This window comes from Micropterus salmoides, unplaced genomic scaffold (assembly GCF_014851395.1).
Source record: "Micropterus salmoides isolate LMB-PRFRI ecotype aquatic unplaced genomic scaffold, ASM1485139v1 Ms_hic_scaffold_563, whole genome shotgun sequence".
Classification (NCBI taxonomy): Eukaryota; Metazoa; Chordata; class Actinopteri; order Centrarchiformes; family Centrarchidae; genus Micropterus; species Micropterus salmoides.
In genome coordinates this window covers 18785-40621 of record NW_024044308.1, presented here as the reverse complement: position 1 = coordinate 40621, position 21837 = coordinate 18785, and the positions used below count along the sequence as shown (strand labels likewise).

Sequence of the window (21837 nt, the reverse complement as noted above, 5' to 3'; positions counted from 1 at the left end):
AGAGGCCTACACCTCAGGTAAACACACCGGCTAATACCGGGGAAAGGCAGCCTGCAGTTGGCACTTGGCTTATTTTATTTCTTTTCCAACTGAAAGGTGCAGTATGGAATAGTTATGGCTGACTAGTGCGAGCACAAATACACTGCTGGTTTGAATGTTTACATGATAAAGTGGTAACATGTGAAATGAAGTGAAATTAAATATGTGAAAGTCATCATGATCTATTTTTCTCACATTCAATTTTATTTGATATTAAACCACTACATACATGATCAAACCTTTGTCAAAGACATAATTAGGATTTTGATAGACTACTCCATTGACATCTGCACAGTAATTGCAGTGGAAAACACTATTTTGAACATTTGGTGAGTTTTGGCACTTTAGCAGTTTACTGACAGCCAGACAAAAGTTTGTGGAGGGACTTCACATTCTCACATCACGTTCATTTTATACATCCCACGTGTGCGTGAAACCAGCGTACGTAACCTTTTTATACGTAGGCAGCGTTTATACATGAGGCCCCAGGTCTCAGCTGTACCAGAGGCTCCAGGATCCTTTCTAGATGGACCAGAGCCAGCCCAGGGTGGAGGGGAACTTAGAGGTTGATTAGGGCCCCTCAGCCATCAGGGCCCTCACAGGAATAGAAAGGACCAAAGTAAAATCAGCCATCCTGTGTCTCTCTGGTCATGATTTAAACATTTAAAGACAGAAATAAAGATTTAAAGACACAGACCTTGAGGAGAACTAAAGTGTCCTGAGATGTAAAGCTTGTTGTAATGAATGAGTGCAGCTCTCTCAGCATGTTGTTGTGTTTGTGTGAAGGTGTGGGCTCTGCTATGAATCAGTGTGAGGACAGAGAGGAGGGAGTCCCTCCCTCTAAAAGCACTCTGTGGGGAACATGACAGCCAGACCAAAGCTCAGAGGTGAGATGAGGATCTCTAACTGTCCAGGACTCAAATCACTCCACCATCATTATTCACTCTCAAAGCTCTGTGTGTGTTGTGTTGAAGCCCAGAGCAGCAGCAGGGACCAGACTCTGCTGGACCTGGACCTGGACCTGGACCTGGACCCAGCGTCTCTGTCCGTCAAGAGCCGGTCTGCTGGACCTGGACTGACTGGAGGTGGTCCATCAAGATGACCGGTCTAGGGCAAACTTATTTTCAAAGGTGGACACCACTCTGCTGATCAAAGGTCAGCATGTTAAATGTTTGTGTCTCTCCTGAGATGAGGTTTGGTGTCTTTGTTTTGATCACTTCATGTTCTTAACTCTTCACTTTTTTCAAACTGGTCTCACATTTTGCAGATCTTAGTCCAAATATCAAAACCACGTTAAAATCCACAAACAGCTGGATGCAGGTTTGAGAATGTATAAGAACATTGTCTATGGAGCCTCCTCTTGCTCAATGGAGGTGAATGAAGTTTAGTTTTGAGCTACTAACAGTAAAGATGCAGCTGGACAGATAAACAACAACTGAAGTCGCTATAAAACTCTGTATCGCTGAGAAACTGCAGATTCAGCTGAAAACTCACTACCAGAGACACCAACACATAAATATATCTATTAAATCTGCTTTGAGGACACATCTGATTTGTTATTTCATTGTTCAGGATCCATCGGCAGAGACCAGATTCTCCTGGACCCAGCTGTGTGTCCGTGAACAGCGACCGTCATGTCCCTGTTCACTTCAAAGCTGGACATAATGATGCTGAACAAAGTAAGAATCTTAAATGTTTGTGTTGTTTTGTTGACTCTCCTAAAAAGAGCTCTCAGGTAGGTCTTGGTTCAGCACTGTTTTTTGTTAATTAAAAATAATAATAGACTCTTTATTTATTCCCAGAGGGAAATTCTCATGTCACATCAGCAGCACAGAAATGAACCAGGTTCAAAGAACAGTGCAAAACAAATGCAAACACATGAGAAAGTAAAAATATTAAAAGTATGAGCATGCCCTTTTGTCTGCTGCTTACTGTAACTGTAAGTCCAGTTAGAGTCCAGTAGGACCTCAGCAGCCTCCTCGTCCGCTGATGTCCACTGAGACACAGCTGGATGAGTAAAACAGCAGCATTTTCTCCTGTCCAGTCTACCCTGCACCCAGCGGTGTTTCCATGGAAAGTGACCAGATCATACATTTTTATACCAAGATCTGGTATAGGTGTATGAGGATCTGTTTCTACCAGATATAACACAGCACATGTAACACTGTTTGTCATTATATGTTCAAATCATCATATTTCTTCACAGAGTTGATCAGCAGAGCTCAGAGGTTCCCAGTGGTCAGTCTGCCCAGCAGCATCAAACAGACCTGGACTCCATTTATGGTGTGTAAATGTACAAGCTCAGCTACTACTGCTAATTACAGGAGCCAGCACAAAAAGTCATTGAAATTATTTCTATAAATTATTTTATATTTAATTTCTGGATGATGTTCACAGGCAGCCATAATCCATAAAGCTGCAGTCAGTCCCAGCTGATAACCTATTGTGAGATCAGATATTTTAGAGGAAAACTAGAATATGTTGGAGCTAACAGGAATACGCTCAGTCTGGGTGCTAGTTCTGTTTGTCACAGCAGAACATCACTTAAGACCAAATATGAAATAAGAGCTGAGAGAGGGTTGATATGCTGTTTATTTCTTCCCTCTGCAGTAACAACATAACAGAATGTATGTTTAGCTGCATCGACACAAAGATACAAAAATACTCTTTTTCATTCACGCACTTGTAATGAAAGTTATTGCACTGCACAACTGTAGTCCATCACTCCACCAGCCCACTGATACGCACCAATTTTAACTGTGTGACGTCAGTTAGGCTACACTACCACCGCAGGGCTCCCACTATAGAATAACCAGCACCATATGGAAACAGTCCTCAATAACACCAACTTGTTCTACAGAACATCTGACTGATACACTCAGTATCAACATTTCTGTGATTTGCTTAATTTGTTCTTTAACAGCATTTACTCATTATGTAGAAATCTCAGCAAGCAATATGTTTCCTTTAAAAATATTATAGGAGACAGGGCAGTCCACAAAGTAAATAGTGAAGCAGCATTCTGATCCAGTCTCCATGCTGCACTCTGCAGACCAGCAGGCTTTCTGTCTGTCACAGATGATCTGATGTTGACTTCTACCAGTTCAACTTTACATTTTCTTCTGTTCCAGCTGCTCCAGGAAAACATTGGCAGGTTTGTGAAGAACGAGGTGAAGAAGTTCCAGAGAGTTCTGAGTCCAGATTACCCAGCATGCTTAGAGAGTCAGAGGGAGGATGAGGAGGTGTTGGACGGTGAGGAGGAGCAGAGGAGGAGCAGCAGAGAGGCATTTCTGAAGATCACACTGCACTTCCTGAGGAGAATGCAGGAGGAGCTGGCTGAGCGTCTGCAGAGCAGTAAGAGGATTTGAACAGATTTAACATGATGGAAAGAGGAAATGGAGGCAACATGGGAGAAGTTTCCATTTCAAACTCTGCTGTTAATATGATGCACACATTTGGATCAGATCTATGAATTCTTCTGGGCTGAAACTCAGAAACTGTTCACAGCTGATGAGCTGAAGAGATTTCATGGAGGAGGAAAATAAATACCATCTTGATGTCTTAAAGTTTACATTTATCAGATTTACTGTAGCATCCACTTATTAATCACATTTCTTCTTCATTCAGGAACTGCTGCTCCAGTGTGCCGACGTAAACTCAAGTCTAACCTGAAGAAGAAGTTCCAGTGTGTGTTTGAGGGGATTGCTAAAGCAGGAAACCCAACCCTTCTGAACCAGATCTACACAGAGCTCTACATCACAGAGGGAGGGACTGCAGAGGTCAATGATGAACATGAGGTCAGACAGATTGAAACAGCATCCAGGAAACCAGACAGACCAGAAACAACCATCAGACAAGAAGACATCTTTAAAGCCTCACCTGGAAGAGATGAACCAATCAGAACAGTGATGACAAAGGGAGTGGCTGGCATTGGGAAAACAGTCTTAACACAGAAGTTCACTCTGGACTGGGCTGAAGACAAAGCCAACCAGGACATACAGTTCACATTTCCATTCACTTTCAGAGAGCTGAATGTGCTGAAAGAGAAAAAGTACAGCTTGGTGGAACTTGTTCATCACTTCTTTCCTGAAACCAAAGAAGCAGGAATCTGCAGGTTTGAAGAGTTCCAGGTTGTGTTCATCTTTGACGGTCTGGATGAGTGTCGACTTCCTCTGGACTTCCACAACAATGAGGTCCTGACTGATGTTACCTCAGTGGATGTGCTGCTGACAAACCTCATCAGGGGGAACCTGCTTCCCTCTGCTCGCCTCTGGATAACCACACGACCTGCAGCAGCCAATCAGATCCCTCCTGAGTGTGTTGACATGGTGACAGAGGTCAGAGGGTTCACTGACCCACAGAAGGAGGAGTACTTCAGGAAGAGATTCAGAGATGAGGAGCAGGCCAGCAGAATCATCTCCCACATCAAGACATCACGAAGCCTCCACATCATGTGCCACATCCCAGTCTTCTGCTGGATCACTGCTACAGTTCTGGAGGAGGTGTTGAAGACCAGAGAGGGAGGAGAGCTGCCCAAGACCCTGACTGAGATGTACATCCACTTCCTGGTGGTTCAGTCCAAACTGAAGAATCAAGTATGATGGAGGAGCTGAGACAGATCCACACTGGAGTCCAGAGAGCAGGAAGATGATTGAGTCTCTGGGAAAACTGGCTTTTGAGCAGCTGCAGAAAGGAAACCTGATCTTCTATGAATCCGACCTGACAGAGTGTGGCATCGATATCAGAGCAGCCTCAGTGTACTCAGGAGTGTTCACACAGATCTTTAAAGAGGAGAGAGGGCTGTACCAGGACAAGGTGTTCTGCTTCGTCCATCTGAGCGTTCAGGAGTTTCTGGCTGCTCTTCATGTCCATCTGACCTTCATCAACTCTGGTGTCAACTGCTGGCAGAAAACAATCAACCTCCCGGCTGTCTAAAGTCTTCAGAGACAAACTTAAACTAACACATCTCTACCAGAGTGCTGTGGACAAGGCCTTACAGAGTCCAAATGGACACCTGGACTTGTTCCTCCGCTTCCTCCTGGGTCTCTCACTGCAGACCAATCAGACTCTCCTACGAGGTCTGCTGACGCAGACAGGAAGTAGCTCACAGACCAACCAGAAAACAGTTGAGTACATCAAGAAGAAGATCAGTGAGAATCTGTCTCCAGAGAGAAGCATCAATCTGTTCCACTGTCTGAATGAACTGAATGATCGTTCTCTAGTGGAGGAGATCCAACAGTCCCTGAGTTCAGGAAGTCTCTCCACAGATAAACTCTCTCCTGCTCAGTGGTCAGCTCTGGTCTTCATCTTACTGTCATCAGAAAAAGATCTGGATGTGTTTGACCTGAAGAAATACTCTGCTTCAGAGGAGGCTCTTCTGAGGCTGCTGCCAGTGGTCAAAGCCTCCAACAAAGTTCTGTAGGTGGATAAATGGATGTGCAATTTCTAAAACTGTATATTTGACAAATAAAACATTCAGTTTGTGTTCATTGCTAATCCTTTTTCAGGTTGAGTGGCTGTAACCTCTCAGAGAAGCTGTGAAGCTCTGTCCTCAGTTCTCAGCTCCCAGTCCTCTAGTCTGAGAGAGCTGGACCTGAGTAACAACAACCTGCAGGATTCAGGAGTGAAGCTGCTGTCTGCCGGACTGGAGAGTCCACACTGTGCACTGGAAACTCTCAGGTCAGTAATAAGCTGTTTCGTTTAAATCCTCTTCATCTGGTTTTAGGTTCAGTTAGTGAAATGGTCTGTAGGATTTTCCTGCTGACATGATTTTCTAAAACACAGAGTTTATGATGTTTTCCTGATTCCAGGCTGTCAGGCTGTCTGATCACAGAGGAAGGCTGTGCTTCTCTGGCCTCAGCTCTGAGCTCCAACCCCTCCCATCTGAGAGAGCTGGACCTGAGCTACAATCATCCAGGAGAGTCAGGGGTGAAGCTGCTGTCTGCTGGATTGGAGAGCCACACTGGAGACTGGACACACTCAGGTTTGGACAGACAGCAAGAGCTCACACACTGCAGGTGTCTCTATTTCTGTTATTTTATGTCAGTCTACTGGAGTCCATCATCATGAAGGACTTCTTATTCCTCCTCATTCTGTTCAGAGCAGTGAGTAGGCCTGAGATTGGAAACACACGGCTCTCCAGAAGTCTTATCGATTGGAAACCATTAAAACATCAGAAACTTGGATGTAAATCATTCTAATGTGAGACCTGCTTGCAGCATTTCTCTATGGATAGAAGCAGGGGTGGACTGGTAATCTGGCATACCAGGTAAATGCCTTGTGGCTGACGAAACTTTGGGGCCAGTGTAACATAAATTACTTATTTATTCAACTGTTTTAAAAAATGGGCCAACGGTCGGCCCATAAAGCATGTACCGCAGCACATTGGGTAATTTTCTATACTGACACCCCCCCTCCCTCCTCTGCCTTCTGTTTCTTGAGTTGTGGGCCAAAAAAAATTTTAAATTCTTCAGATGGATGCCACCAAATGCGCAAAATAACCGATATGTTAGCAGGAGGAGAGTGGAGGTGAAGCGGTAAGCATGGAGTAGCTCAGCCTGTAGGGAGGGAGCAGGGAGGGAGGGTCATAGTGTCATTTACACTGGGGACGCTGGGGACATGTCCCCACCACTTTTTGAAATGGCAGATGTTGTCCACATCACTTTTTGAAAGGATTTGTTAAAAATGTTCTTAAAAAACTTGCACCAAGAAATGTTAATTAACAAATGAAAATGCTTTGAGAAAGGTTTATTTACACTATTCTGAAAACCAGCAATGCAATAAAAACATAGAAGAAACATCTGCGTTGTCCAAAAAAAGTAACTTAAGCTAAAAAAAGAGCTACTGATTACTGCATTATTCTATTACATTTTTATATTCTGAATCACAGTTCTTGCTGTCTGTCTTTTTTTCTTCCTTTTTAATAATATCAAATAGCAACATATATCACCAATCTTAACATTGCAATGGATACTTCACATTAGGGATACTGATGTATTTATAGCTAGGGGGTACAATAACAGAACAATACAGCGAAAATAAATAAGGATATCACAGATATCTGTGAAGGTTCTCAGAAGGTTAAAGTCAAGGGCAACTGGACTTGGTTGAAGGATATCACAGACCTTTAAGCGAGTACAGACATTAAGGAGCCTATCTTCAAAGCCTTTCTGTTGGAGGAGAAACTAAACAACAATAAAGTTTCTTTCTCAAAGACTATAAATGGGGTTTTTGTTTGTAAATTTGCATTTGTGTTTATGAAATTTAGCCAGAAACAACATAAATTGATTAAGAAATAATGGTTGCAGTGTTACACTAAAAAAGATATTCTGCCAGAACAAGCAGAAACCTGAATATATCTAATCATTAATAAATGTACATACTGTACATCCTGACAAAACATATGTAATGCCGTTTCTGTCTCACAGAAGGTACAGTTCTGCATCGCCGTGTATTTTTGGGGAGGTGCAGGTCAGGTTACAGCTTAGATTCGACGTGTAGACACCACAGTCCAAAATTATGATTTTGCTGCATTTAAAAAAGCGCTCTGCCGGAGAACTTTCATCAATATATCAATCAATTTAGTTTATAGAGCACTTTAAACAGGGTTGGAGTTACGTGGGAGCCAGTGGGAGCTCAGCTCCCATAAGGAGGTCTGAGCTCCCATGGAAGCAGTAAAATCAGCATCTGTTGCGGTCACTAATTCATTCTTCAACAACCATTATTTTGAATCACACAATGTATTTTATTGTTATATTGTTATTATTCACATTAAAAAGATAAACAGACTTAAATGAACATACTTTCCTAATGAACTAATGTTACGCTGCGCACCGCATGACTGACAGGATGGTTCCACTTCTCCACCATCAACCACTATGGTGCGCAGTATAGATTTGACTGAACAGGTCTGAGACCGCGACCCGCAAACATTTGGTGTACTGGGACTTTTTCAAGTTGCCGGTCCTCTCCTCTGCCCTCTCCACATCAGGTTCTCTGGGCGCTATGCATGGGCGTAAGTTTCATCTCACAGTAGGGGGGGAAGTAAACATAAAATTTCACGAGAGCAATTTTTGAGGGGGACGCAAAAATACAGCCAAAATTGTACTTGTAGGCCTCTAGGATGCGTGTACACAGAGAGAAGTCTTACTACTATTTTATATATAACACAAAGCAATAGTTGTTTAAATATGACTTAAGTTCATAGGTTCACCACACAGCCGTATTATCATAAATAACTTGAGTCATCTAGGCTACATAGTAATTTAGGTTTCTTCTGGGATAGAGGATGTTTCTTACACACACATATCTATCTATCTAATACACTGCTCAAAAAATACTAGAAACTAAAATATCACATCCTAGATCTGAATGAAATAATCTCGTTAAATACTCCTTTCTTTACATAGTTGAATGTGCTGACAACAAAATCACACATAAATTATCAATGGAAATCAAATCTATCAACCCATGGAGGTCTGGATTTGGAGTCCCACTCAAAATCAAAGTGGAAAACCAAACTACAGGCCGATCCAACTTTGATGTACTGTCCTCAAAACAAGTCAAAATGAGGCTCAGTAGTGTGTGTGGCCTCCACGTGCCTGTATGACCTCCCTACAACGCCTGGGCTCCTGATGAGGTGGCGGATGGTCTCCTGAGGGATCTCCTCCCAGACCTGGACTAAAGCATCCGCCAACTCCTGGACAGTCTGTGGTGCAACGTGGCGTTGGTGGATGGAGCGAGACATGATGTCCCAGATGTGCTCAGTTGGATTCAGGTCTGGGGAACGGGCGGGCCGGTCCATAGCATCAATGCCTTCCTCTTGCAGGAACTGCTGACACATTCCAGCCACATGAGGTCTAGCATTGTCTTGCTAGAGGAGGAACCCAGGGCCAACCGCACCAACATATGGTCTCACAAGGGGTCTGAGGATCCCATCTCGGTACCTAATGGCAGTCAGGCTACCTCTGGCGAGCACATGGAGGTCTGTGCGGCCCCCCCAAAGAAATGCCACCCCACACCATTACTGACCCGCCGCCAAAGCGGTCATGCTGGAGGATGTTGCAGGCAGCAGAACGTTCTCCACGGCGTCTCCAGACTCTGTCACGTCTGTCACATGTGCTCAGTGTGAACCTGCTTTCATCTGTGAAGAGCACAGGGTGCCAGTGGCGAATTTGCCAATCTTGGTGTTCTCTGGCAAATGCCAAACGTCCTGCACGGTGTTGGGCTGTAAGCACAACCCCCACCTGTGGACGTCGGGCCCTCGTACCACCCTCATGGAGTCTGTTTCTGACCGTTTGAGCAGACACATGCACATTTGTGGCCTGCTGGAGGTCATTTTGCAGGGCTCTGGCAGTGCTCCTCCTGCTCCTCCTTGCACAAAGGCGGAGGTAGCGGTCCTGCTGCTGGGTTGTTGCCCTCCTACGGCCTCCTCCACGTCTCCTGATGTACTGGCCTGTCTCCTGGTAGCGCCTCCACGCTCTGGACACTACGCTGACAGACACAGCAAACCTTCTTGCTACAGCTCGCATTGATGTGCCATCCTGGATGAGCTGCACTACCTGAGCCACTTGTGTGGGTTGTAGACTCCGTCTCATGCTACCACTAGAGTGAAAGCACCGCCAGCATTCAAAAGTGACAAAAACATCAGCCAGGAAGCACAGGAACTGAGAAGTGGTCTGTGGTCACCACCTGCAGAATCACTCCTTTATTGGGGGGGTCTTGCTAATTGCCTATAATTTCCACCTGTTGTCTTTTCCATTTGCACAACAGCATGTGAAATTGATTGTCAATCAGTGTTGCTTCCTAAGTGGACAGTTTGATTTCACAGGAGTGTGATTGACTTGGAGTTACATTGTGTTGTTTAAGTGTTCCCTTTATTTTTTTGAGCAGTGTATATGTATATATATATAATTTATATTTCTAAACATTATGTTTTATCTATTTTACACCAAGTTTGTGATCTTTAGATTGCGTAAATCTCATCTTTGTTAGCACTTTCCAACTAAAAGTTTGACCGGTCTTTCGAGCACTCTCCATATTGAATCATATATCATTTGAAAGTTTTCTACAGCACAACGTTAGCTAGTCCAAATCAAGTCATATTCCTCGCCCTTTAAAGCAGTTAGAGCATCATCATTTTACACACTGTTTCTGAGGTCTTATAACAAGACATTTACAGAGGTTTTTTAAAATATCTTATCCTTATTTCATGTGGCATTTTATCTGTAAATATAAATAATCCATGAAAAACAATATCTTGATAAACTCTTCTGTAAATGTCTTGAGTCTTATCAATATGCTGGAAAATGGATTTGCCATACACAGACCTGTATGTGTAGCCAACGAAAGCACTTTCGTATGACGGTCACATCACGTACATCAAATCCTTGTGACTTTGCTGCAGGGGAATAAAGACACGAGAGACTGAGTTTACTTTCTATTGTGTCGCCTGAACAAAAAGCTCTTGTGAAAAGGATCAGGGTCCAGTCTGACCACCTCTTCCTCTAGTGAGGAGGAAACTTTGATATGTAGAGCAAGACACTTAACCCTTAGTTGCTACAGAGGCGTCAACCTCTGACATGTATAGCAATTGTAAGTCTCTTTGGATGAAAGCGTCAGCTAAATGAATAAATGAAAGCAGAAAGTCAAATGTTAACAATAATATATATATACAGTGGGGCCAAAAAGTATTTAGTCAGCCACTGATTGTGCAAGTTCTCCTACTTAGAAAGATGAGAGAGGTCTGTAATTACATCATAGGTACACTTCAACTATGAGAGACAAAATGAGAAAGAAAAATCCAGGAAATCACATTGTAGAATTTTTAATGAATATATTTGTAAATTATGGTGGAAAATAAGTATTTGGTCACCACAAACAAGCAAGATTTCTGGCTCCCACAGACCTGTAACTTCTTCTTTAAGAAGCTCTTCTGTCCTCCACTCGTTACCTTTATTAATGGCACCTGTTTGAACTTGTTATCTGTAGAAAAGACACGTGTCCACAGCCTCAAACAGTCAGACTCCAAACTCAACCATGGCCGAGACCAAAGAGCTGTCGAAGGACACCAGGAAGAAAATGTAAGACGTACAAGACCATTGATAATCTCCCTCGATCTGGGGCTCCACGCAAGATCTCATCCCGTGGGGTCAAAATGATCATGAGAACGCTGAGCAAAAATCCCAGAACTACACGGAGGGACCTGATGAATGACCTGCAGAGAGCTGGGACCAAAGTAACAAAGGCTACCATCAGTAACACACTACGCCGAGAGGGACGCCAGGCGTGTCCCCCCCTGTACATGTCCAGGCCCGTCTGAAGTTTGCCAGAGAGCATATGGATGATCCAGAAGAGGACTGGGAGAATATCATGTGGTCAGATGAAACCAAAATAGAACTTTTTGGTAAAAACTCAACTCGTTTGTGTTTGGAGGAAGAAGAATGCAGAGTTGCATCACCATACCTACTGTGAAGCATGGGGGAGGAAACCTCATGCTTTGGGGCTGTTTTTCTGCAAAGGGGACAGGAAAACTGATCCGTGTTAAGGGGAAGAATGAACGGGGCCATGTATCGTGAGATTTTAAGCCAAATCCTCCTCCCATCAGTGAGAGCGTTGAAGATGGAACGTGGCTGGGTCTTCCAGCATGACAATGATCCCAAACACGCCGCTCGGGCTCCGTTAAAAAGCATTTCAAGGTCCTGGAGTGGCCTAGCCAGTCTCCAGACCTCAACCCCATAGAAAAGCTGTGGAGGGAGTTGAAAGTCCGTGTTGCCCAGCGACAGCCCCAAAACATCACTGCTCTAGAGGAGATCTGCAGGGAGGAATGGGCCAAAATACCAGCTACAGTGTGCAAACCTGCAGAAGACTTACAGGAAACACTGACCTTGAGTACTGACCAAATACTTATATTCCACCATAATTTACAAATAAATTCCTTAAAAATCCTACAATGTGATTTCCTGGAATCTTTTTTTTCTCCTCATTTTGTGTCTCATGGTTGAAGTGTACCTATGACAAAACAGACCTCATCTTTCTAAATAGGAGAACTTGCACAATCAGTAGCTGACAATACTTTTTTTTTGTGTATCTATCAATCTCAAAATAAATCATACATTGAAAATGTCATGTTTTGACAAGCAGCACATCTATTAAAGTAACAATGTTTTTCCACTGGTTCTCAGTTTGTGAGGAAATACATTTTGTTGTAATATTTGGGAGTTTCTGTCTGATTTAGATCTCTCACGTTGTTACTGTTTGGAGCAGGTCTTTATTCTTTTGCTACTCTGGAATGAAGTTGGTTCAATATAAACAAAAGTAGCTCATATGTAGTAAAGTACTTTTGCCATGTTGCTGTAGCTGAGCTTGCTACGTTTCTCCTGGTTGTAGCTTCAGTGTAGTGAAGCTTAATTTAATGTAGAGTTAACTGGTAGCTTGGCTCACTACATTTTCCAAGTGGTTTGTCCAACACTGTAAACACTAGTGTTTTGTTAATTATAAATACAATTGTTAAATATTTAAAGCAAAACAAATGCGCACATTTAGATGCATATAATTATTTGCTGCTGAGAGAAACACCTTCTCGGTGCCTTTATTCTCTGTTAACTTCATCATTTAGCCTCATCTGTCTCTGTGAAATACAGTCCTTTATTGATATGAAATTCCCAAGTCAGTTTGATTAAGTGCAAAATCACAAACTTGTCTCAAAGCTTTACAGTCTGTACATCATGTGGCCTCTCTGTCCTCAGACCCTCTGTTTCTGACAGAAATTACTCAATACAAGTTGAATCTGATCTGAGAACAGTCTGGAAACAGTTTAGTTGTTCATGTGTGAATGCTGGTCAAACTGTTTATTTAGCGGGACAACATGCAGAGGACAATATTTGACATCCTGCTCTCATATTAGTTGTCTTCTTCTTCAGGTCCTTTTCTCAGACAGTGAAAGAATCCTGGAGACAGTTGACACAGATGAGTTTCAGCCTGTTTCTCTGTCACACTGACAAACTGAGGAACACTGCTTCATGTTGAACAGCAGTTAGGACTCATGTTGGATAGAAAATCACTCTGACTGTGTTTCTTCCTCCAGGGTGGACCATGGTGGAGAGCAGAGGTTAAAACCTGATGTGAGGAAGTGTAAGTGTGGATTCAATCTGACTCATGATGACAAAACAGCACACAGTCAGTTTCTCTTAATACAAAGTTGATAGTTGTATTTATTCATTCAGACATTACTGACTAAATGCATCATCATTAAACTTTATAGAAAACAAAGAATAAACCTTCAGATGTGTCTGATGATAAACTGCTGCTGTGTTGTGTCTCGTTCTCCATCAGATTTCTGTGAACTCACACTGGACACAAACACAGCAAACAGAAAGCTCAAACTGTCTGACAACGACAGGAAGGTGACATGGGTGTGGAAGGAGCAGCCATATCCTGATCATCCAGAGAGATTTGACTTCTGGCCTCAGCTGCTGTGTAGAGATGGTCTGACTGGTCGCTGTTACTGGGAGGTCGAGTGGAGAGGAGGAGTTGAGATATCAGTGAGTTACAGAGGAATCAGAAGGAGAGGAGACAGTAAAGACTGTGTGTTTGGATGGAATGATCAGTCCTGGAGTCTGAGCTGCTCTGATGGTCGTTACTCTGTCTGTCACAATAACAGAGTAACACTCCTCCCTCTCTCCTCCTCCTCCTCCTCCTCCTCCTCCTCCTCCTCTAACAGAGTAGCAGTGTATGTGGACTGTCCTGCTGGCTCTCTGTCCTTCTACAGAGTCTCCTCTGACACACTGATCCACCTCCACACCTTCAACACCACATTCACTGAACCTCTTTATCCTGGATTTAGGTTCTGGTCCTCTGGTTCCTCAGTGTCTCTGTGTTCTGTGTAGGAGGGAGACAACTTCCAGTCCTGTGGTTTAAATGTTGGTGGTGGACGAGGCTTCACTTTGGTTAACATCTGGCTCACTGATTGTGCCTTTAATGTCAGAAATGTGTTTTCTGAGAAATGGTGAAATGATCTCAGGGCTGAACTTGTTGTGTACAAACTGTGTTGACTCTGATTTTCACTTTAATAAAGTTTTCTTGGAGCAGCATCTAGTAGCTGCTGATGGCTGCAGAGCTTCTCATTTATTTCAATAAAGGTTTGAAGACAAAAACTCAACAAATAGTCTTGATTTATTCTGTTGCTCAAGTACATTTCTTTTCCTGCTGAGTTTGATCCTCACAAAGGCTAAATCAAAAGATAAGTCAGGCAGGAAGGAAGTGAAGCCTTGAAGGTTTATTATTATTATCTGAAAAATATAGAGATATATATAATAGGATTTAGTTTTTTCTCTCAATATTATTAGGGCCCGAGCACGACCGTGTGAGGTCCCTATTGGATTTGCTCGGATTATATATTTAGGGCCCGAGCACGACCGTGCGAGGTCCCTATTGAATTTGCTCGGATTATATATATTTATTTATTTTTTTTTTCTGCAAAGTAGGCCCAAATGACATGGCCTAAACATACTTGAAAACTCACCAAAATTTGCAAACATGTCAGAACCGGTGAAAAATCTCGTATTCTACAAGTTTCGCACATGGGCGTGGCAAAATGACTCGCTAGCGCCACCTAGAAAATTGGAAAAGATTAGCCCCTCGTTCACGTTCAACCTACATGTACGAAATTTTCTGGGGACATGTATCGTATCAAGACGCACAAAAAAGCCTCAAGAACCCATAGCCTAAAGTCAACAGGAAGTCGGCCATTTTGAATTTTATGGCCATTTTTGGATGATTTACACACTTCGTACTTTAACGAACTCCTCCTAGGGATTTAGTCGGATCGACGTCAAATTTCTGCTGTGCCTTCTAAAGGCATTGACGATGAAAAGTTGTGCTATTTGCGCGTTTTCGTCAATGGGCGTGTCCGTGGCGTCGATGATTCGCCATGAAACAGGAAGTTGTTGTAACTTCAGTGTACATGCTCACATCTGCACCAAACTGTACATGTAGGATGAGAGTCCCGCCCTGAACACATGTACATGCTGACATTCACCCACAGTCATAGCACCACCTGCTGGCAACAGGAAGTGACATTTAACGAAGCAGCCCCCGCCGCACGTTTCACCTACGTGCACGAATTTTCTGTGGTACGTGTATCTTGTCCAGACGCACAAAAAAGCCTCTTGGAGCGATGCCCTAAAACCAACAGGAAGTCGGCCATTTTGAATTTTACGTCAAATTTTGGATGATTTACACACTTCGTACTTTAACGAACTCCTCCTAGGGATTTAGTCCGACCGACCTCAAATTTGTGCTGTGCCTTCTAAAGGCATTGAAGATGAAAAGTTGTGCTATTTGCGAGTTTTCGTCAATGGGTGTGTCCGTGGCGTGGCGTCAGAGATCAAGTCTTCGCCATGACACAGGAAGTTGTTGTAACTTCAGTGTACATGCTCACATCTGAACCAAACTTTACGTGCTTGATAACTCTCCCACCCCGCTATGGAGGACCGATCCTGACACAGTCAGAAATAAATACAGAAATAAATAAATGCTCAATAAATAAATAAGCATCCAATTAAATACACAAAAAAATAAAGTAAATAAATAAATGTAGGTAGTAATTAAATTATACAAGGAGACATAAATGTATATTTTAATTAGTGCCTTTACTATTCACCTTTGTTATAATTACCTTATTTGTTTATTCAACTTTATTTATTACAAATTTTTTTAATGTATTTATTTATGTGTGTGTTTTAATATTTTTGTCTGTTTTATTCTTCCTTTGTATTTATTTACCTTATTTATTTTCACCCATGGTATTTATTTCTGCCTGTCTTTTTTAAATTTTTGTATGCATTTCTGCCTCATTATGCAAATGAGGAGGGGCTGTGTCTCAAGGGGTCATCTTCTCTGCTATTGGTGGACCAGTCAGACAGGAGAGCTCCTACTCTGCCTGCAGACATCAACGATCTTGCCCCTCACACAGTCAGATGGCTTCCTTCAGTGCGCTGAGGTGTTTAACAACTCTGAAGACAATACTACCAGCAATGTCTTCCTTCTCTTTTCACGTAGACGCTCCGACAGACAGTGCTTTCAGTTTGCTGCATGCATGGACACAGAACTGCGGTATAGGGAGAAGCACACGGTCAGCTGGCTGCAGCTAAATCTCGAGTGCACTCATATTCAATTCTGTATGGAAAATTCAGTTTTAACGGAGCAGAGCGAGCTGACAGGCAGAGTTAGAGACTTTTTCTGTCCGTTTCTCTCTTTACAAAGACGCATGTTGCAGTCAGAGTCTTCTCTGAAGAGGGCAATGAAGTCTCAGTAGTACCCGATGCGAGCACCACATACAACACAATTCATCAAATTACACAACGGATATACAGTATGAAAATAAGATTGATTGGATTATACTCACAGGAAGTATAAAACCTGTTACATGCGTAACACAGTAATGTCAGGGAAATTACTTTACTTAGATTTAAGTACTGCAGTTGTACATTTCTGATAGGAAGCCTTCTTGAAGTGGTATAAAACATTTCTTCTTATATTCTGATTTGAGTTGTGGACAACTATGATCACATGAATTAAAAAAATTAAACATTTCACTGCCCAAGTCAGCTATAACACAAGTCTTGTTCATCAGACTACATGCTGTACAGTATTTGTGGACAGGATTTATTATGCATTTCTTCTTCTTCATTGCATGATTTAGAATAATAAGGTGAGAAATGGGTCTATTCTGAGTTCATCCTGCACTGCAGCAGCTAATAAAGTCCATTTAATCCCAAAAACGCTTTTCTTTTAGGCAGGCTGGAGCAGAAAACAACTCACCTTTCTCAAGTTGTACAGTAATGTCACATGTGTATGAAGGTGGATCAAACCAGCTAATCTTAAATGTCAAAGTAGAGAGGATCCTAGTAGGCCTATTTATTTTCATTCATTACACAATATGAATAAGCTATGCAGACAGTTGTAAAGAAAGAACATCTTTTTCTTCTGTTCTCTACTTGTTATAGTTACACAGTATTAGGGGTGTGGGCTGTATTAAAAGTATCCACTGTTCTCCCATGCTCTAACACACAGTAACGATGAAATGTGTGCTGTTCTCACATTCTTCCTCTGTATGTACACACAAACAACAAGGCAGGGAGATATAAAAGGAATTTATTTTATTGTTTGGGTACATTATTGTTCAGTGTACATGCTCACATCTGAAACAAACTTTACGTGCTTGATAACTGTCCCACCCCGCAGACATCTACACACCAATACCGATTTATATTCATAGCGGCAAGTGCTATGTAGCTCCACATAGGGGACACAGGAAGTGACATATAGCACCTTCATGCGGCGACATAACCGCGTAGCAAACTCACAGCCGCACCGGCAGAGCTCCAGAATATGCAACTCGGCCGGCTCACACGCGGAAGCGCTACAAGTGCGAGGGCCCGCCCAACGCTGCTTGCAGCTTTAATTAGGGCCCGAGCACGACCGTGTGAGGTCCCTATTGAATTTGCTCGGATTATATATATATATTTTTTTTTTAGGGCCCGAGCACGACCGTGCGAGGTCCCTATTGAATTTGCTCGGATTATATATTTAGGGCCCGAGCACGACCGTGTGAGGTCCCTATTGAATTTGCTCGGATTATTTTTTTTTTTTTATTAGGGCCCGAGCACGACCGTGCGAGGTCCCTATTGAATCTGCTCGGATATATATATATTTAGGGCCCGAGCACGACCGTGCGAGGTCCCTATTGAAATTGCTCGGATTATTTTTTTTTTTTTTTTTTTTTTCTGCAAAGTAGGCCCAAATGACATGGCCTAAACATACTCGAAAACTCACCAAAATTTGCAAACATGTCAGAACCGGTGAAAAATTTCGTATTCTACAAGTTTCGCACATGGGCGTGGCAAAATGACTCGCTAGCGCCACCTAGAAAATTGGAAATGATTAGCCCCTCGTTCACGTTCAACCTACATGTACGAAATTTTCTGGGGACATGTATCGTATCAAGACGCACAAAAAAGCCTCAAGAACCCATAGCCTAAAGTCAACAGGAAGTCGGCCATTTTGAATTTTATGGCCATTTTTGGATGATTTACATACTTCGTACTTTAACGAACTCCTCCTAGGGATTTAGTCGGATCGACCTCAAATTTCTGCTGTGCCTTCTAAAGGCATTGACGATGAAAAGTTGTGCTATTTGCGCGTTTTCGTCAATGGGCGTGTCCGTGGCGTCGATGATTCGCAATGAAACAGGAAGTTGTTGTAACTTCAGTGTACATGCTCACATCTGGACCAAACTGTACATGTAGGATGAGAGTCCCGCCCTGAACACATGTACATGCCGACATTCACCCACAGTCATAGCGCCACCTGCTGGCAACAGAAAGTGACCTTTAACGAAGCAGCCCCCGCCGCACGTTTCACCTACGTGCACGAATTTTCTGTGGTACGTGTATCTTGTCCAGACGCACAAAAAAGTCTCTTGGAGCCATAGCCTAAACCCAACAGGAAGTCGGCCATTTTGAATTTTACGTCAAATTTTGGATGATTTACACACTTCGTACTTTAACGAACTCCTCCTAGGGATTTAGTCCGACCGACCTCAAATTTCTGCTGTGCCTTCTAAAGGCATTGAAGATGAAAAGTTGTGCTATTTGCAAGTTTTCGTCAATGGGCGTGTCCGTGGCGTGGCGTCAAAGATCACTCTTCGCCATGACACGGAAGTTGTCGTAACTTCAGTGTACATGCTCACATCTGGACCAAACTGTACATGTAGGATGAGAGTCCCGCCCTGAACACATGTACATGCTGACATTCACCCACAGTCATAGCGCCACCTGCTGGCAACAGGAAGTGACTTTTAACGAAGCAGCCCCCGCCGCACGTTTCACCTACGTGCACGAATTTTCTGTGGTACGTGTATCTTGTCCAGACGCACAAAAAAGTCTCTTGGAGCCATAGCCTAAACCCAACAGGAAGTCGGCCATTTTGAATTTTACGTCAAATTTTGGATGATTTACACACTTCGTACTTTAACGAACTCCTCCTAGGGATTTAGTCCGACCGACCTCAAATTTGTGCTGTGCCTTCTAAAGGCATTGAAGATGAAAAGTTGTGCTATTTGCAAGTTTTCGTCAATGGGCGTGTCCGTGGCGTGGCGTCAAAGATCAGCTCTTCGCCATGACACGGAAGTTGTCGTAACTTCAGTGTACATGCTCACATCTGGACCAAACTGTACATGTAGGATGAGAGTCCCGCCCTGAACACATGTACATGCTGACATTCACAGACAGTCATAGCGCCACCTGCTGGCAACAGGAAGTGACTTTTAACGAAGCAGCCCCCGCCGCACGTTTTACCTACGTGCACGAATTTTCTGTGGTACGTGTATCTTGTCCAGACGCACAAAAAAGCCTCTTGGAGCGATGCCCTAAAATCAACAGGAAGTCGGCCATTTTGAATTTTACGTCAAATTTTGGATGATTTACACACTTCGTACTTTAACGAACTCCTCCTAGGGATTTAGTCCGACCGACTTCAAATTTGTGCTGTGCCTTCTAAAGGCATTGAAGATGAAAAGTTGTGCTATTTGCGAGTTTTCGTCAATGGGTGTGTCCGTGGCGTGGCGTCAGAGATCAAGTCTTCGCCATGACACAGGAAGTTGTTGTAACTTCAGTGTACATGCTCACATCTGAACCAAACTTTACGTGCTTGATAACTCTCCCACCCCGTTATGGAGGACCGATCCTGACACAGTCAGAAATAAATACAGAAATAAATAAATGCTCAATAAATAAATAAGCATCCAATTAAATACACAAAAAAATAAAGTAAATAAATAAATGTAGGTAGTAATTAAATTATACAAGGAGACATAAATGTATATATTTTAATTAGTGCCTTTACTTATTCACCTTTGTTATAATTACCTTATTTGTTTATTCAACTTTATTTATTACTAATTTTTTTAATGTATTTATTTATGTGTGTGTTTTAATATTTTTGTCTGTTTTATTCTTCCTTTGTATTTATTTACCTTATTTATTTTCACCCATGGTATTTATTTCTGCCTGTTTTTTAAATTTTTGTATGCATTTCTGCCTCATTATGCAAATGAGGAGGGGCTGTGTCTCAAGGGGTCATCTTCTCTGCTATTGGTGGACCAGTCAGACAGGAGAGCTCCTACTCTGCCTGCAGACATCAACGATCTTGCCCCTCACACAGTCAGATGGCTTCCTTCAGTGCGCTGAGGTGTTTAACAACTCTGAAGACAATACTACCAGCAATGTCTTCCTTCTCTTTTCACGTAGACGCTCCGACAGACAGTGCTTTCAGTTTGCTGCATGCATGGACACAGAACTGCGGTATAGGGAGAAGCACACGGTCAGCTGGCTGCAGCTAAATCTGGAGTGCACTCGTATTCAATTCTGTATGGTAAATTCAGTTTTAACGGAGCAGAGCGAGCTGACAGGCAGAGTTAGAGACTTTTTCTGTCCGTTTCTCTCTTTACAAAGACGCATGTTGCAGTCAGAGTCTTCTCTGAGCATGAGTCTCAGTAGTACGATGCGAGCACACATACAACACAATTTATCAAATTACACAACGGATATACAGTATGAAAATAAGATTGATTGGATTATACTCACAGGAAGTATAAAACCTGTTACATGCGTAACACAGTAATGTCAGGGAAATTACTTTACTTAGATTTAAGTACTGCAGTTGTACATTTGAAATACCTTCCTACCTTTCTGATAGGAAGCCTTCTTGAGGTGGTATAAAACATTTCTTCTTATATTCTGATTTGAGTTGTGGACAACTATGACCACATGAATTAAAAAAAAACATTTCACTGCCCAAGTCAGCTATAACACAAGTCTTGTTCATCAGACTACATGCTGTACAGTATTTGTGGACAGATTTTGTCCCAGGATTTATTATGCATTTCTTCTTCTTCGTTGCATGATTTAGAATAATAAGGTGAGAAATGGGTCTATTCTGAGTTCATCCTGCACTGCAGCAGCTAATAAAGTCCATTTAATCCCAAAAACGCTTTTCTTTTAGGCAGGCTGGAGCAGAAAACAACTCACCTTTCTCAAGTTGTACAGTAATGTCACATGTGTATGAAGGTGGATCAAACAAGCTAATCTTAAATGTCAAAGTAGAGAGGAGCCTAGTAGGCCTATTTATTTTCATTCATTACACAATATGAATAAGCTATGCAGACAGTTGTAAAGAAAGAACATCTTTTTCTTCTGTTCTCTACTTGTTATAGTTACACAGTATTAGGGGTGTGGGCTGTATTAAAAGTATCCACTGTTCTCCCATGCTCTAACACACAGTAACGATGAAATGTGTGCTGTTCTCACATTCTTCCTCTGTATGTACACATAAACAACAAGGCAGGGAAATATAAAAGGAATTTATTTTATTGTTTGGGTACATTATTGTTCAGTGTACATGCTCACATCTGAAACAAACTTTACGTGCTTGATAACTCTCCCACCCCGCAGACATCTACACGTCAATACCGATTTATATTCATAGCGGCAAGTGCTATGTAGCTCCACATAGGGGACACAGGAAGTGACATATAGCACCTTCATGCGGCGTCGGAACCGCGTAGGAAATTCACAGCCGCACCGGCAGAGCTCCAGAATATGCAACTCGGCCGGCTCACGCGCGGACGCGCTTACAAGTGCGAGGGCCCGCCCAACGCTGCTTGCAGCTTATTTTTTTTTTTTTTTTTTTTTTTTTTTTTTTTCTGCAAAGTAGGCCCAAATGACATGGCCTAAACAT

At 42.6% G+C, this 21837-nt stretch overlaps 1 protein-coding gene and 1 long non-coding RNA gene across 2 annotated transcripts; both read left to right on the top strand.

Annotated features, from left to right (window-relative positions):
• The first annotated feature begins 1161 nt into the window (after nucleotides 1-1161).
• On the top strand, nucleotides 1162-2311 carry LOC119889609. Its single transcript, XR_005442121.1, has 3 exons — nucleotides 1162-1194; nucleotides 1612-1718; nucleotides 2246-2311. It is a non-coding gene; the product is annotated as an uncharacterized LOC119889609 (long non-coding RNA).
• Nucleotides 2312-11194: 8883 nt separating this feature from the next.
• On the top strand, nucleotides 11195-14197 carry LOC119889610 (stonustoxin subunit alpha-like). The gene is made up of 3 exons (XM_038700448.1): nucleotides 11195-11275; nucleotides 13077-13170; nucleotides 13372-14197. Exons 1-3 carry the CDS (start codon nucleotides 11195-11197, stop codon nucleotides 13923-13925), a joined length of 729 nt encoding a protein of 242 aa, XP_038556376.1. The 3' UTR covers nucleotides 13926-14197.
• The last annotated feature ends 7640 nt before the right edge of the window (nucleotides 14198-21837 follow it).

Coding starts and splice junctions, on each gene's coding strand:
- LOC119889610 (XM_038700448.1), top strand. CDS start 11,195: ATGATCATGAGAACGCTGAGCAAAAATCCCAGAACTACACGGAGGGAC. Junction 11,276..13,076: donor TGCAGAGAGCTGGGACCAAA/GTAACAAAGGCT, acceptor AACAGCAGTTAG/GACTCATGTTGGATAGAAAA. Junction 13,171..13,371: donor AAAACCTGATGTGAGGAAGT/GTAAGTGTGGAT, acceptor GTTCTCCATCAG/ATTTCTGTGAACTCACACTG.